The 17,407-nt window shown below is 33.8% G+C and overlaps 1 protein-coding gene across 1 annotated transcript; it reads right to left on the bottom strand.

Annotated features, from left to right (window-relative positions):
• Nucleotides 1–11,767: 11,767 nt before the first annotated feature.
• Nucleotides 11,768–12,623, bottom strand: LOC120217078 (protein LATERAL ORGAN BOUNDARIES-like). Its single transcript, XM_039214295.1, has one exon. The coding sequence runs from the start codon at nt 12,617–12,619 to the stop codon at nt 12,062–12,064; it is 558 nt and encodes a 185-aa protein (XP_039070226.1). The 5' UTR covers nt 12,620–12,623; the 3' UTR covers nt 11,768–12,061.
• Nucleotides 12,624–17,407: the final 4,784 nt, after the last annotated feature.

Raw genomic sequence — 17,407 nt, 5'->3', positions numbered from 1 at the left:
TAAAAAGGGGGTTCAAGATATAAAATTTCTAAATAACGTCTTGAAACCAAATGAGGATTTGAGTCGAAAACCTAAAAAGGTGGCTCGAATATCGAATGGTGCAACAACGACATAAGAGACGATCTTAAGCTCTTGATGAAGCACCGCACATCCTAAAGACGTTCCTGAGATTCTGGAATCAAGAAGTATCTCTATGAGATGAATACAACAACCATTTCTTCAAGTTAATGGATGTTCAAAGAGACATATATGTTGGATCAACCTAAGAGACCTTACTTTACCAAAAGTAACCTACACCTTAAATCAGTCAATAATTTTGAAACTTGCCATAGGACTATGATTTTTTTATTTAAAAGTGTAGTTGATTTATTTGATATTCATTAAACTCGTGTTTTATGATTTGATTCCATTGTGAACCTAAATTAAAGGGCAAATTTTTACAAAATTATTCCATTCTTTGATAAAGAAAAGAGGAAAAACATTTTCAAACAGGAAAGTCTCAAATGAGGAAGGTCCTTGAAGTAAGTTGATGCTTATTCTATCTCTATTGGAGAAAAAGAATGAACAAGGCCAGAATGATGAAGCATTATTGAAAGCAAATGGTCCAAGAAGCCATAAAGTCTGTAGAATGGAACTTGTAGCACTTTCTTGTGACATTATCAGTAATTCATCAAGAAGGATTGCCCTATTCAAAAGAGGAACATATCTCAAAGCATAACAAAAGACAAGAAGGCGATCAGTCAAGAAGATGATGACCACCTCATTCAGAAGATGCACATATCTCGGACATTTCTGTCAAAAAGATTAATCACTTCTTAAGTTTGTGACAACATGAAGAGAATTCCTTAAATTACTTGACAACACTGTTGTTTAGTGACACCAGAATGAGAGTATTCAAGATAAACATATTTGGGGCACGAATAAAGCCACAAGTACCCATAACAGTGTATTGTCAAAATTGGACCTCATGAGAATCATGATATTCAAGTCAAACAGACATTGAGAGCAAACTAGAAATAGAATATTGAGGTGTCTCCAAAGCCTATTTCAGATAGAAATGATCCGTGTGGGGGCATTTTGAAGGCCCACGTCAGTATGGATATTTGGGCATTTTTGAAAGCTCATATTAGCAATAATATAATATTGAGGCATCTAGAAAGCCCATTTCAGACAGAAATGATCCATGTGGGGCCTTTTGAAGACCCACGTTAGTATGAATATTTGGGCATTTTTGAAAGCTCATATCATCAGGAAGCAAATGTTGAAGCATTTTGAAGGCTCACATCAACAAGAAACAATTTTGAATGCATTTTGAATATTCATATCAGCAAATATTAAGGCATGTTGAAGGCCCATATCATCCTGTGTCAAGATCATTGATTTGAACAAATATTTCTAATGAGACAGAAAGGTATGATGAATGAAAATGGTGAAACAGTGACAGTGGAGTTAACTATACATAATTGCTTTGTTCATTATACAATTGCATTATTCTGGTGATTTGATGCTGGCAAGCCAAAGCGTCCACTTGTATTCCTATTGAGCTTTGTTCTCTAGTGTCATTGTGACATCATACAAAAGATCCAAACATTATGCAAAGAGCTTCACTGATTGAGAAATCTGGGCAGAAGCCACAGGAAAGGATAAATGTGTTGTCAAATATTTTACGAACCTCTTGGCAGAAGCCACATGAAATGATGAATGTGTTGTCAAATGTTTCATGAACCAGTGATTATGGTGTTGAACCAATGTTGCGATCATATGGTGTTTTAATTTTTTGATCCAATATGAAGTTTGACTTCTTCAGCCCCAAGGTTAGAAGTGAGATACGATGAAGATTTCTTTCCACAAAAGGGTAGTTGAAATTTTAACAACAAGAAACTAGCGGAGCCAACTAAGATTGAATAATAGGTTGTTGTTAAACATCTCGACATGATATGGTCTGAATGACTTTGTTCAAGATCCGATTAAATGTGGAGACATGAAAAGAATTAGGATAAATCCTCATTATGATATGTTTCAAGAGTCAAATTAGAACAGACGTTGCTCTCCTAATTAATCTCTGCTGAATTTGGCATATCTACATCTACATTCTTCAAAGATAATAGATTCTCTTCAAAGATGATAGATTCTCTCTTCAAAGATGATAGAATCTCTCTTCAAAGATGATAGATTCTCTTTTCAAAAATGAAAGCTTTATTGGATTTCTACACAAGTCTAAGCAAAGAAAATTGGTGTTATCCACGATAAAATGAGACAACAAGGTTGTAATTCTGATTATGAAAAGAAACCCATAAATGAAACATTCCTTTTAAGATTTAATGAAACAAAGAGGGCAAAGATGCTAGTGGATTAGATGGTTCATCAGAAATGCCAGCCTGAAATGATATTTTGGCTAAGTGAAGGAAGACCGAGTTCACCACTTTGAAGTCAAATGAGAATTGCATCAACATTTTTGCATTCACAATAACATCATTTCGATAATAGAAAATGCATTACATTGATACATTTGATTGCATTAAAACATGAAGTTTTACAGATCTTCGTATGAAAAATGAAGATTCATGGTGACAAAATACCTTACAAGAAGAATATAGAATTCAAATTTCAAGTACATGAATCACTTCATGAGAAGTAAACATCTGAAGAATAGATGGTCGCAATCCACAGAAGAAGTATTATTTCAAAGTATCGCATGTTACCCTACTAACAAGTTATTTTTAAAAATGAGAAAACAATTTCCAAAGTTTCTCATTTAATCTTTTCTGAAAATGAAATTGTTGAATAGTAAGAAAACAATTTCCAAATTTTCTTACTTAGTAAACTATTTCTCAAATTTTTAAATCCTTCGGATCATCCATAAGACCTCCAGAGCAGGACATTTAAAATCATTCAGGTCATCTGTAAGACCTCCAGTGGAAGATGTTAAATCCTCCGGGTCATCCATAAGACCTCCAGTGCAGGATGTTTAAAATTCTTCGGGTCATCTGTAAGACCTCCAGTGCAAGATGTTAAATCATCATGTTCATCCATAAGACCTCCAGTGCAGGATATTTAAAATCCTTCGGGTCATCTGTAAGACCTCCAGTGCAAGATGTTAAATCCTCCGGGTCATCCATAAGACCTCCAGTGCAGGATGTTTAAAATCTTTCGGGTCATTTGTAAGACCTCCAGTGCAAGATGTTAAATCCTCTGGGTCATCCAAAAGACCTCTAGTGTAGGATGTTTAAAATCCTTCGGGTCATCTGTAAGACCTCCACTGTAAGATGTTAAATCCTCCGGGTCATCCATAAGACCTCCAATGCAGGATGTTTAAAATCCTTCGGGTCTTCTGTAAGACCTCAAGTGCAAGATGTTAAATCCTCTGGGTCATCCATAAGACCTCCAGTGCAGGATGTTTAAAATCCTTCGGGTCATCTATAAGACCTCCAATGCAAGATGTTAAATCCTTCAGGTCATCCATAAGACCTTTAGTGCAAGATGTTTAAATCCTTCGGATCATCTGTAAGACCTTCAGTGCAAGATGTTGAAATCCTTCGGGTCATCTGTAAGCCCTCCGGTGCAGGATGTTTAAAATTCTTCGGGTTATCTGTAAGACCTCCAGTGCAAGATGTTAAATCCTTTGGGTCATCTGTAAGACCTCCAGTGCAAGATGTTAAATCCTTCGGGTCATCCATAAGACCTTCAGTGCAAGATGTTTAAATCCTTCGGGTCATCTGTAAGACCTTCAGTACAAGATGTTGAAATCCTTCTGGTCATCTGTAAGCCCTTCAGTGCAAGATGTTAAAGCCTTCGGGTCATCCATAAGACCTTCAGTGCAAGATGTTAAAGCGTTCGGGTCATCCATAAGACCTTCAGTGCAGGATGTTTTCAAATGAGATTTTAGAAACTAATCCTTAGAGGGTTTTTTAATCTATAAATCCTTCGGGTCATCTGTAAGCCCTTCAGTGCAAGATGTTAAAGCCTTCGAGTCATCCATAAGACCTTCAATGCATGATGTTTTCAAATGAGATTTTAGAAACCAAGCCTTTCAAGGGTTTCCTAATTATCTCAAAAGAGTTGTTAAAAGAAACTAAGCCTTCGAGGTTTCTTAATCTATAAATCCTTCGGGTCATCTATAAGTCTTTTGAGCATGATGATAAGACTTTCGGGCCATCCATAAGACCTTCAGTGCTGGATGTTTTCAACATTTTCGTTGCTTGATTCACGACATTTCGAATCAGCGATGTCCTTAAAAACAAATTTTATCTTACCTGAGATTATTCCTCATTGAACAAATTTCTTTGCATTCATTTCACATTTTTATCTAGATATTGAATATTTGACAGGAATTCCAAAGATTTCAGCAAAGAATTAGTCTACTTTTCAATCTTTGAAAACGTGAATTTCAATAAAGATTCGAATCCATCACAGAAGGAGATAAATCATCATTCCAAGTGGAAAAGTTCATAATAAGAACTCGTCTAAAGAAGAGAACTTATTCAACCTTTTGCTCGACTCATTGCAGAAGGAGATAGATCATCATCAACATTTCCAGAAGGAGTTCATAATAAGAATAACAAAACTTATAGATTAGAAGTTTGAACATTTCAAGCTAAAAATGGTGTTTTATGTCTTTGCTCCATTCCTGTTCCACAGCAACGAGCAAAGAGGGGCAGCTGTAATCACAATTTTTAACTTCCCATTCCAGCAGCTCCACGTTTCAGCTTCAACAATTGCCAACAGCTCAAACAACAACAACAACCGTCCAGCTGTTGCTCTACTACAGCAACATTCCAGTAGCTTCTAGCAATGACAGCTCGTCCTCTATGTTTCAGCAGGTCTCCATCTGCACCATCCTAGTTCTAGCTCAGCCGCCACACCCACAGCCACCAATGATCCACGTCCCAAATCAACTTATTATCATAAACAAAAATAGTGTAAATTTTATTTATTTTACATGTAAACTGGAGCTATAAAAACCCCAGAAAAATAAGAAAAAAAGAAACGGAGAAATCTAGCAAAAATACATTGAGGATTGGAAATAAAAACACAGTAAAGGTTCTCTTCATTTTGTTTTTAGTTTATTTTTCAGTTTTATTTTTCATTTAATTTTGTTTTTCGAAATAAAAACAGCAGATTAATAAAAAAACAGAAAAGATAAGGGTGATTTTACCTCACCGTCGGTTTTCGTCGGGGTAGGGATTGTTGTTTGAGCTTCTTTCGTTCGGAATAGCGGCGTTTGGAGCGTTTTTGGCCATCGATTCACAGTGACCATTTGGGTTATGTGAGAAAAAAATATGAGAAGGAAGGAGATGAGAAGAGTTTGGTTCTGGAAGAAAAAAAATTAAAGAGAAGAAGGAATGATATTTTGTTCTTCACGTTCTGAAAAGAAATAAAGGGGAGAAGGGTTTTGTTTGTTTTAAATTTTGGGGTAAATCACGCTTCAGTCCCTTATTTTTGGAAGTTTCTTACTTTATTCACTTAATAGGAAAAATAATGAAATAATCCTTCTAATTTATGCGTATATTTACACTAGTTCCTAATTTCTCTATTTTTTATTATTTCAAAATTAACTGCTATATTTTATTTTCTTTTATTTTGATCTCTTTGCTTTACGTTATTATATTTTAGTCATATTAATTCTCTATTTTAATCTTTTGAACTATTTTATTTTGGGAATTATATTATGATATTTTTTTATTTTAGTTCTTTACTTTATATTTTAATCTTTTATTTTAGTCTTTTACTTTATATTTTAAATTTATGCCATTTACTTTTTATTTATTTAATTTTAGTTATTTAATTTCATTACTTTAATTTTTAATTTTTTAATTATTTTTTAATTATATTTTTTAATACTTTAATTTTAGTCTTTTAACTATTTCGTTTTATTTTTTTATTCATTTCATTTTAGTCACATGAGTATATATATATGAAAGATTCATAAGTAGAACTTGACTAATTTTATAATTTAATTAAATAATAATATTTATTTATTTATTTTTATTAAGAAAGGGGTTATCTTAAAGTAACTAGATATTCTTTTATGATATTTTAAATAAATAAATACCTTATTTATTAAAAAAATATATATATTTATATATTTACTTTAGTTTTATTTAAATCATTTTAATATGATTTTCTTAGGAAAAAATATCATATTTTTATTAATATTTGTTTATTAATATTAAAGAAATGGGCTGTCTTAAAGTAACTAGATGTCATTTTCTTTTATTTTTAAATAAATAAATACTCTATTTATAAAACCTTAAGTATATATAAATATATTTATTTTTGTTTTATAAAAAATATTTCAATATATTTTTCATTAGAATTATACGATTGAATCTTGAATAAGAGGATCATAAATTAAATTTATATTCGAATTATTTAATTCTATTATTAGAGACAATTTATAATTAACGGGTATCAATTTTGGGCATTGTGGGGTGTTAATCCTTTCTCAAACGTAACCGACCACGAATCCCTTTTTATTTTTAAAAAGAATGAATTTTTGGTTACACGCAGACCATTTTTTCTTTTAAATTGGTTTTTCTTAAAAAAAATTTAAAAGATGATTTTTAGGTATTCGACCTACCTAACTTAAAAGGTCGATGGTGACTCCAAAATATTTTCTTAAAAAACCATTTATTTATTCACATTAATTTCCCGCCAAAAAAATTCGTGTCCGGGCGAAAACCGGTTACGACATGTCTCATTCCTAGATGATGACTTTTCCAATGGCTCATGTGAGTTTCCTTCCTCCGGGTCCATCGGATTATTGTTCAGGGCTAGTGAGGACTAAGGGGGTGCAGTTTTTGATCCCTAAGCCTTTTCGTTTTTTTAACTGTTGGGCAAGTGATCCTGAGTATTAGAGGATCGTGACTGCTAAGTTGAGAACCTTGGAAAGTGTAGAGGAGAATTTCTTCAGATAGAAGTCGAGGGTGAGTTGAGTTTAGGAGGGAGGGAGACTCTAATTCAAAATTCTTCCACTCTATGGTGGCTGTTAGGTCGAATCGTCAGCTTATTCGTACTTTCACTGATGACTCGGGTCGAGTGCTTGACACTCATGAAGATATTTCGGTTGAAGCTATTAGTTTTTTTAAAAATAGTTTAGGTAAACCAAATGAAGAGGTTGTTAGGGCTAGTATTGAGGTCTTAAGGAAGTTGTTGGGATGCACATTTTTTTTCTACTGCAAATGATGTTTTCTGTAGCAGGGTGACAAAGTAGGAGATTAAAGCTTCTATGTTCAGTTAGCATCTAGATAAGGCTCCGAGGCCGGATGGGTTCATATCCCATTTCTTTAAAAAGGCTTGGTCTATTGTGGGTGAGGAGGTAATCAAGGCTGTTAGTTATTTTTTTGATCATTCAAAGTTGCTGCATGCCTTGAATAACACCGCTTTAGTTTTGGTTCCTAAGAAATTGAATCCTAATCGCATTCAAGATTTCAAACTCATTTCATGTTGTAATGTTATTTATAAGTGCATTACTCGAATCATTGTGAACAGGTTAAAGGCTTTCATTCCTGGGGTTATCTCTGGTAGTCAGAGTGCTTTCATCTCGGCAGTGCTATTATCGATAATACACTGATGGCTCAGGAGTTGGTGCAGGGCTATAATAGGTCCTCTTGCTCTTCAAGGTGTGTTCTTAAGCTGGATTTACAGAAAGCTTTTGATTCTGTTGATTGGAGTTTCCATTTGTCTATCTTGGAGGCTTTGGATATGCCGAGGGTGATAATACGTTGGATCAAAGTTTGTGTAACTACGCCAAAGTTCTCTATCTCTATAAATGGAGGATGGATTGAGTTTTTAGTGGAGCGAAAGGTCCTTTTTCCCCCTATTTATTGGTCATCATAATGAATGTTCTTTCTTGACTTTTGGATAAGGCTGCAGAGTATGGTGTTTTTTGGTTTTCCGAAGTGCCACAGGATCAAGCTTACAAACCTCTGTTTTGTTAATGACCTGCTAGTATTCTCCAAAGGAATCGTGGATTCAATTTTGAGAATCTGTGAGGTCTTGAAGTTGTTTTCTAGTTTCTCGGTACTCAAGATCAATACTACAAATCTGAAGTTGTTTTCTAGTTTCTCGCCGAATTTAATAAATAAAATAAATATTATTAAAGAGTATACAAATAAATATTTATTTTTTTTAAAAAGTGATTATAATTACTATTTTATAATCTCAATGTTTATATATATATATATATATATATATATATGGAGGACAAATAACTAAAATTCAATGATCCCTGAGATCCTAAACAAGAACAAGACAACTGGCCTTCTTTTGTCACAGCAGCGATGCCGCTGGAAAACATTGGTTACTGTTAGGGTGCGTTTGGTTCACGGAATATAAGATTACCAGTGGGAATAAAATATTACCAGGGAATATGATTACTGGGAATGTTGTATTTTGTGTTTGGTTGGTTTAGCAGGAATGTAAGATTACCGTGTTTGGTCAAAGGAATAAAAGATTATTGGAATGTATATTTGACCAAATTGTCCTTATTATATATTTGTATAATATTACAAATTGTAAAATATTTATATATTTTCTTTAAAAAATTAAATTCATAATATTTATATAATTTTTTTACAAAATTAAAAAATATAAAAAATATTTAATGAAAGGGTAAAAAAAATTTAACCCCTAAACTTCATATAAAATTTTAATTATAGACTTTTTTTGTAAATTTAAAATAATTTAAGGATAAATTTGTAATTTAACCTTCGTAGAATTTTTATTATTCAATGACAGAAGAAGGATATTTTGGAAAAAAATAAAAATTTAAGGGCATTTTAGTCCAAAATGCCGGTAATGTTACAATACCTAAGGGAAGGGAGGTAATGACATTCCCGGTAATATACCCCAAAAAATCTACTATTGATAATAAAACATTACCGGAAATGAGATTCCCAGCCAACCAAACATGGGAATCCCACATTCCTTGAACCAAACACCCCCTTAAAGTAAACTAATGATAAATATCAGAAGTTATCAGGAAAATAATAGAGTACTGCAAATTGGGTCAAAATTGTAGAAATTAAGTTGAGGCACAATCATTTTTCCTACAAATGAGACAAGATGATGCCCTAATTTGGAATGAATGAAACGTTGCACTTCACATATCAATTCTGTAAATTTAAAATTAGAAAAATATAACTATAAACTTAAGATAATATCAATTAGTATTGGATGTAATAGTAAGACATATTGTATTCTCAAAAGAAATACAAGTTTTTTTTTCTGAATAATTATTATTTAAAGAATGAGAATTTTGATCCTAATAGATTTTGAATTCATTATCTAAGAGAAATGAGAAATGTTAACCGAGAGTTTTTTAACCACTTGCTTTATCGACAAAGAAAATATTAGTTCGAATCAAGAACTCTGAGTAAAAAAATTACTTAAAAATATTATCAGCTGAAGGAGCGAGGAATTATATTTGCTACGTATCTTACAAGTGATATAACCATGCTAAATCTACTGTGAATAACCCAGTATGAAATTGTGTAATTTTTTTTTTATAATTTGTCAGTGGCATATTCTGTAACAATTTGGAAATGTTGATGAGAAATGCAGAAGGTGATTGAAGAGCGAAAACCCATATTCCGAAATCCAAAGAATGTTGGGTGTCCTGGAAAAACAAGCAATCTCCATGGGACAATGCAATGCGATGCGATGCAGGAAGGGGAAAGAAAAGCAAAAGCAAAAGGCCAGATTCCCAAATCCCAACAAATGGTCAGTGTCTTGGAAAATCAAGAACATCCAACCTAAAAGATACAAATGATGAGACCCTCCCGGTTCGGAAAAAAACATCTGTAAGACTTGCTTGTGTGGATTGGGGGGGGGGGGGGGCAACCGCTGTTGGCTTCATCACTTGGACCCGCACACCCCCCTGTCTGTATTTCTTTGTCCTTTCCCCGTTTTGTTTATTTATTTATTTAAACAACACTGTCATTTTTCACCTGCTCATTGCTTCTTTTTCACGTTTTGCAGAGAGATTGATGGGGTATGGTTTTTGATGGATTCTCGATTCAGTATTCACTTTTTCATTCATCAGCTCAGCAAACAAACACAAAACCACAGAGCAGCCGCAGATAAACTTCAACTTGAGGGAAAGATAAAAGCCATACTGATCTCAGTACATTCTGAAACCCAACAGTACCACCACAGCTCCAACTATCGTAAATCACAATAGTATAACACGGTGATGCTGCAAATGAGGCCAAACGACTAAAAATAGTGGAGGCGATGAATTGGATGACAAAAGACGTGAACTGCCAGACCCCATATGAGTGAATGATAGAGGTGCAAAAAACACATGAGAGGAGGACAGTCTTAACTTTTTCTGCATTCGTATAGTATCTTATCATCTTCATGTGTCTGTAGAAATACAGATACATTATATAGTAGTAATAAAATATGTTCTTAAAAGATTTAAGATGAGAGAGAGAAGATGACAAAAAATGTGAGTAACAGAGAAGACGATTGTGATGATTGATCGATCGTCGTGTTTTTAATGAATCCAAGCGTGTGGCTGGCTGTGAAGAAATTTAGGAAATTTTCTGAAGTCTAAAGACTCTTTAAACCTAAATTAACACTGTCTAATGTTGAAAACGACAGCTTAGTTAATTTGGAGGGAAAAAAAGAGTGGAGACCCCTACCTTTCCGTTTTTAAGAGCATGGCTTAGATAATTTTGATAACGACATATGCTTTCCACTGCCTGTTGCTGACCTCTCAAAAACCCAGAATTTTAGGGTGCATGTATTGTTGTTCTGTAAAAAACTAAAAACCCTAAGCCACCTACGTTTCTCGTTTTCTTCCTTGTTGTTTTAGAGATCAGTTTCAATTCATATTAAAAATATACAGGAAGAAAACAAAATTACGAGAGAGAGAGTGTTGATGGCTTTTGTGTATGAGATTAGACTGTTTTAGTGTAGTAAATGTTGGGGGCATCCTAGTTCCTAATAGTGAAATAATGGCTGGTGAAAGAAAAGCTGAAAGAAACCCTTCTCCATGCAAACAACAGGTAAACAAATGCTTTTACATATGGCATCCAATGAGGACAGTGATTGTGACTCACTGTTTGAAACACCTGTTGCCATGGAAATGGGAGGTGTGGAGCTATAGCTACTGGGTCTCACTAGCTAGGAAAGATACTGGAACTCACAGCGTCCCTTTCCCTTCCTATTTTTTAGTACAAACCTAGTTAAAGATTAATTAGGTTTCAATAAGATATTAATCAAAAAGCAGAAAGAAAAAAAAAGTTGCGACACCAACCGCTCTACATACTAGGTATAGGTCATTTTAATATTAAAAAAGGTACATGCTATTGCTGGAAGGTCAGCCGGCTGATGTTAAAAACATGTATATAAAAATTACGTGATGTTATATAATAAAAGCATGTATAGATTCATGGACATACACTGCATCAAATTCGAATCTATGTACAGAAGAAAATAATGGTTAATTTATTCTTCCAACTTGGGGTTGAATTATGGGCATTTGAGACCTGCTGCGATGAATGAGTTAGTGAATAAAAGTAAACCCAGTGGTCCTCAAGAACAAAGTAGAAATGTAAGAGAATCCTCTTTAAAGTTGGACCTTAACACTTAAAAACTATTTTATTTCACTTATTCTTCAAGCATAGACAATGACAGAAAGGGAAGAGCAGCTCCACATGCACCCATGCCTAGAGCTACTTCTGCACAAATGACTCAACCAAAGGCTTAACAGTCATATATATGTATATGGCTTGTATTACCCTTATTTAGGTTCAAATTACCACAACACATAAAATAGTACAATGCAGATGATACACTTTAAAACCCCAGGTATTAGCAGGACAACAATAGAGTCTCACTGCTCCCACCATCACCGAGACAAACAATGAAAACTAGAAAAGCTAAGCGACATCTCTAGCTCGGACATAGGAAAGTCCTGAAGATGGAGGTTAGCCATAGACCAAACCTTCACTTAAAAATGTAAAAGAAGCACTCATCCCAGAACGACCATATGTCTCCATATAGGAAACCCTAAATGGAGCATAGTAGGCTCTGAAATTGTCTTGGTTGTTCACATACCGCCTTCTCCTCCTCCATCGTTGATATCACCTGAAGAGGCATCGTTCCAAGGGAAAGAATAAGGAAGAGCACCGGGGACCTGATAGAATTCTCCTCCTTCATTGCCAATATTCCTTCCGTTAAACTCCGGTAGCCTGTTACGGGGAGTGAGGGGTTGAAATGAGCTTGTACCCGGTGCTTGAGGCAAGGCTGGGGGGATGTCGTTGCAGGCGAAGCGGATCAAGTCGGCATTAGCTGTGTCAAGTTCTTTTTGGAGCCTTTGGACTTGTCTCTGCAGGAAAGTGATGGCGCCAACGCAGCCATAAACTGGATCTCTTATTCTCGCCTCAGCTTCATAGGCGAGGGAATTCATCGCGTCCTCTCTTTGGTGAGGGAGGAGCTCGTTGAGGAGCTTGGTCACGTTGCTCGCTCCGAAGATCTTGTGAACATTCACAAATTTCTGGGGCTCCTCCGGTGGAAAGTAAGGAGCAAAGATGCAGCCCGGCATGCATTTCCTCCTCAACAATTTGCAGGCAGCGCAGGGTGAATTGTAAGAGCCGGAAGAAGCCATTTTCACTGCTGTGTACAGATCAAACAAGAACAAGTTTTCGTCAGCGGAGATTTTTTTTAGTTCTTTAATAATGGGATTCTTAAAAGGTTTTGACTTTTTAGACACTATATTTTCATTTACACTTCTTCTGCGTATTTTTCATGATATTATCAGTTTTTCCTTTCTTTTTCGTAATTAACTTGGGGTTGGGGTTCACTCTTCAAGAATCTGTCTATAGCTACTAGGGTTTTCCTGAACGTATCTTGCGTATGATTCAGTATCCCTACAATCTAACCAGCTAGTTTACCAAAGGAAATAAGTCCAAAACTTTTGAAGTTTAAAAGTAAGAAAAAAAAAATCTTAAGCCCACCTTTCTGACACTCTCAGAGACAAACAACAGGAGAACCTTTTGAAACATACATGCATAAGCAATTACACATAAAGCTCTTAACTCTGTGAACATTAATTATTACTGATTTATTTTCTGCCTTCTTTTTCTGTTCCTTCTTTGCTAAGTTCTTGTTCGTTTAGAGGGAGAAAAAAGGGTCCAATTCAAGAACTGGACCTTCATGATCCACACAAGGATCTGTGCCTGCCACCATTAATTTTGGTTCCTATGTTTGTCTTTTCTTTTACATATAATATCCATAATTAACTTGTAGTACTGAAAATTTAGTAGCATGAATAGCTGTAAAGCCATCGGATCGATCCTTTTCAGCAATGGAATGAAGGATGGGATCTGATCTGAGAAGTGCAAAAATTCACCAAGACAAGATTAAACCTTTCATAGGTATATTTAAGGTGTATTTGAACATAAGCAAAGCCCAAAACTAGAGCCTTTAGCTATTAGCTATTTAGCTTAGCTTGACTTGCCAGCAAAACAAAAACAAAAAAGAAGTATTGGCACATAAAAGAAGAAAGCAGGATCAAGACATCATAAATGTACACTGAACTTGGATCTGCGGTTTATGATCAGAAGAATAAAAAAGGGAAGTACCTTTTTCCCCTTAAATGAATGAGCTGTGAGGAGGATTGTGGTTTGCTCTCCTACCAAGATAAGGGCAGCCTTGGGCAGTGGAAAACTGCTGATAAATAAACCTAAACAACCCCAGCAGATTTTATGGCTGCAGCCAAAGAGGGAGGGGGGAAACCCTAATTGGAGAAAGAGAAGGTGAAAAGCAAGATGATCAGTGAGAAAAAGGTAATGGAAAGAGAAGGGGAAGGCAAAGAGCATTTAATGAATGGGGATGGAATGGAGGCAAAAGACAAAGGTGATGAAAATAGCAAGGGTACACTAAGGAATGACCGTGACCTTGCATCTAATAATAATATCAGGGGATGTCTCCCATTTCTCTCCTCTCTTTTTTTCTCTAATGCATCAGTTCATACTTGACATATACTCCCTAATCCAAAATAACAATTATCAAAGTTTCTTAATGGAGAACTCTATGTATTAACAATTGGGAAAGGAGAAAGGAAAAGCATATTAATGGAGAATTCTTCTACATGAATATTTATCAATCAATGAGGCCGATTCTCAAATAATGGGAAATAATCACCCCTCGGATCATAATGTTAATGCTTCCTTGAATGTTTGTTACAATTATACTTATAACTCTTTCCCTAATGATAAACTATTCTAAAAACATAATTTATTATCAATGATAAATAATTTGACATTCTTTAAATTAAGTTTTGAATTCAAATCTTATAATAAGAAACAATAATATTATGAGAATTTCAAAGTCATACTTAACTCCAAATATAATTGAGCTCATGCAACTCCAAGAGGAGATTTCAAACAAAAATAAATAAATAAATATTTAATAATATATATATAGCGTTAGGATCCACTTACAATATGTAAAACTCTTTTAGTTTTAAACATTTTCTGGTTCGTTGGATTAAAGGAAATCAAATACTGAAATTAACTCCTTATTTTTTTTAAATAGTAAAATTTTTTATTAATTGTCTTTCCTTGCCTCATATGTGTAAAATAATTTTCAAAAAAATATCTTTTTATAAATAATGAGTTAAAAGTATAGATGAAGATATAGATACTCTCTTAAAATAAAATTTGAGTTATTAAAACTCAAAATTAATAGATCCTCGAGTGACAACTAGTTAATTTAATAAGATAAGATATTAGATTTTTTAAGTAAGATAAGTGATTTGGATTTTGACATTATAAACGGAGAACATTGGTTGAGATGATCGCTCCATAATAAACATCTATATCATCCGATCTGAATTAATCAATCAATATATTATAAACAATTAAAACATGTGTTTTAATCTACTAACATTAACACTAGATTCAGTATAATAATTATTTAGCGTATCAGAGGATAAATATTTTATTCTAAAAACAGAATTAAAACAATTATCACGTGTCCAATTAAAATTAGTTATAAGTGATTAATTATTTTTTTTAACAGTGATAACTGAATTTATTAATAAAAATGAAGAAATCAAAATTACAATGTATTCAAAGAGAAAATTAGAGACAATAGTCGCAAAAAACTTATACATAAAATAAAAATATTAAACCCAAAGATACGAAAAAATTGAAACATTCTGAACATCAAAACAATCTAATAACCTTCATAAAACTCCTCTGTAATTAATTATTTTTTTTAAACCTCTGCACTTTAAAGTTAACACTAATTCAGTTACAACAGGTGAATTATTAACTGAGTAAAATAAAAATGTAAAGGAAACTCTGCTAATACCTACCCAAAGCAATTTAATATACTTAATCTTTAGCTGTTGCGTTATGTAACCAAAACAAAAGGCTGTTGCATTTAGGACTAATAACTCAGTTTTAAATGTTTCTCCCAAGTATCTGCAATGACAGCAGCAACTGTTGTTTAAATCTAGCTTCATCATTTCTTTTCATCGGCAATTCTCGGTGAATGTTCATGGAAATTCTATCAAGATACTTGACAAAAGAAGATTCAGAAATGGATTCCACTGTTATTAGAGCCGCTGTTCTTTATCAGTATGCTCTTCTCTAAATGGTCAATTAGTTCGTTTATTTGAACTGACGGATCATACAGTTCATAAAAGTTCATATTAAAAGTTCAGTCTACTCTATAGTTTTTTCTCAGCTAGCTTGATATTAAATTCCCAGTAGACTCATCTTTTTCATAAGAGATAATAAAAGACCAAGAGGCCTACCCCAAAACCTACCATCAAATGCCCCAGATAAGCATGTTACGCAACGCCTATCCTATTCATTTGTAAATTATATAAACCACTGTTGGGCTATAAGCATTCCATATGATCTTTCATCTTTTAGTTCCATGACTTTCCTCATGTCCAATCAAGCCAATTCACATGACAAGCACACAAAACTAACTTTGGAAAACGTTAGCTCACCAGTGAAACAATCCAAATGGGGTGCCATAAAATGTAATTTTCAATCCAAAACCAAACAAGATTTTATGTAAGAGATGAATTTGAGAAATTATATTAGAAATTGAAGTAGTGCGGAACCTCAAAATTCTAGAGGATGTGAAATTAGATCAACAAAAGAAAATAAAAAGAAAACATTTGAATTATATAAGAATTTAAATTTTTAGAGATACGAGCACCCAACACCTCCTCGATCCATATATGAACTTATACATATAAAGTTAACGGTGAGATGTAATTTTATGGGTTAGTTTTTCTCTCATATCTACTGTAAACTGATGAAGTGACTGGGATTTGATGTTCACTGGTATGTCCAATATGTCTGCAACAGTCTCCATTATAAGATGGGGAGATAACAACAAGCTGGTGGCATGTTTATAATGGCAATGGGAATACCGAAGACTAATGTTCCCTCTAGATAGTGTTAATTTAAATTGAAAGGTAGTCTAGGCTACGATGGTACTAGTGGTGGGAATTTGACAATTTTATATTAAAAACTCTAAATAAATAATAATTTAAAAAAATATGATTCTATGGACATTATTTAAAAGAATAACCCTAAATCGTTCACATCAAACGATTTTGTGACCTACAAACCGTATGTTAAATCCTTTCAGGTAAATCGATAAAATAATTTTATAAAATGACCTCGCGCATTGCGAAGCGCGAGGTAGCCTTTATGATCCAAAATATCGCAAGATTTATGAAGGACTTCGTGGCCTGCAAAGTGCGAGAACAATAGATTCTCTACCCTCCCTTAGTGTCCATAGCCTTGTTCGGATACTATTTTTGGGTGGGAAAATGATTTTTTTTTAATTATAAACGTGTAGTGTTGTAATTTATCTTTAAGGTGATTATAATATCAACATATATAAGTTATTTTAAGCGGGGTAAAAATGTTGTTGAAAATGGTTAGAAATCATGGTTTTCTGAAGAAAGAAGAAAAAAATAGTTTGATAAACATATTAGAGTGTTATTTCTGCTTGTAAATATGAGTAATATGTGTTGTTAATTAAAAAAGAAATAATGAAAAAAACTCATTTAATTGATACGTGAGCCTGAGTGATTGAGACATTTGTTCTTCGAGTGTCCGAGATTCCTACATATAGATAGAGCATAATTTCGATTGTCCGGTTCTTTCTTGATGTTCAACCAAATCTTCGTCACAAAAAATTCGGGTTGACTGTGGACGACCGATTTTTTTCGTCGTAGTGCATAATCTGGCCGTATTGTATGTGTATTATCAAATTCATCCAGATCTCATTCATTTCCAATGGGAGGGAACTCATATTCATAAACCTTGAATATAGTTTCAAGTAAGTAAACCCGATCAACGAATCTCATGTAGGGTATTTGAACATAAAAAGTAACATCAATGGTGTGCGAACACGA

Source organism: Hibiscus syriacus, unplaced genomic scaffold (assembly GCF_006381635.1).
Source record: "Hibiscus syriacus cultivar Baekdansim isolate YM2019G1 unplaced genomic scaffold, ASM638163v2 tig00110183_pilon, whole genome shotgun sequence".
Lineage (NCBI taxonomy): Eukaryota > Viridiplantae > Streptophyta > Magnoliopsida > Malvales > Malvaceae > Hibiscus > Hibiscus syriacus.
Note: the sequence above shows the minus strand (reverse complement) of the source record. Positions and strands in the feature narration are given on the sequence as shown.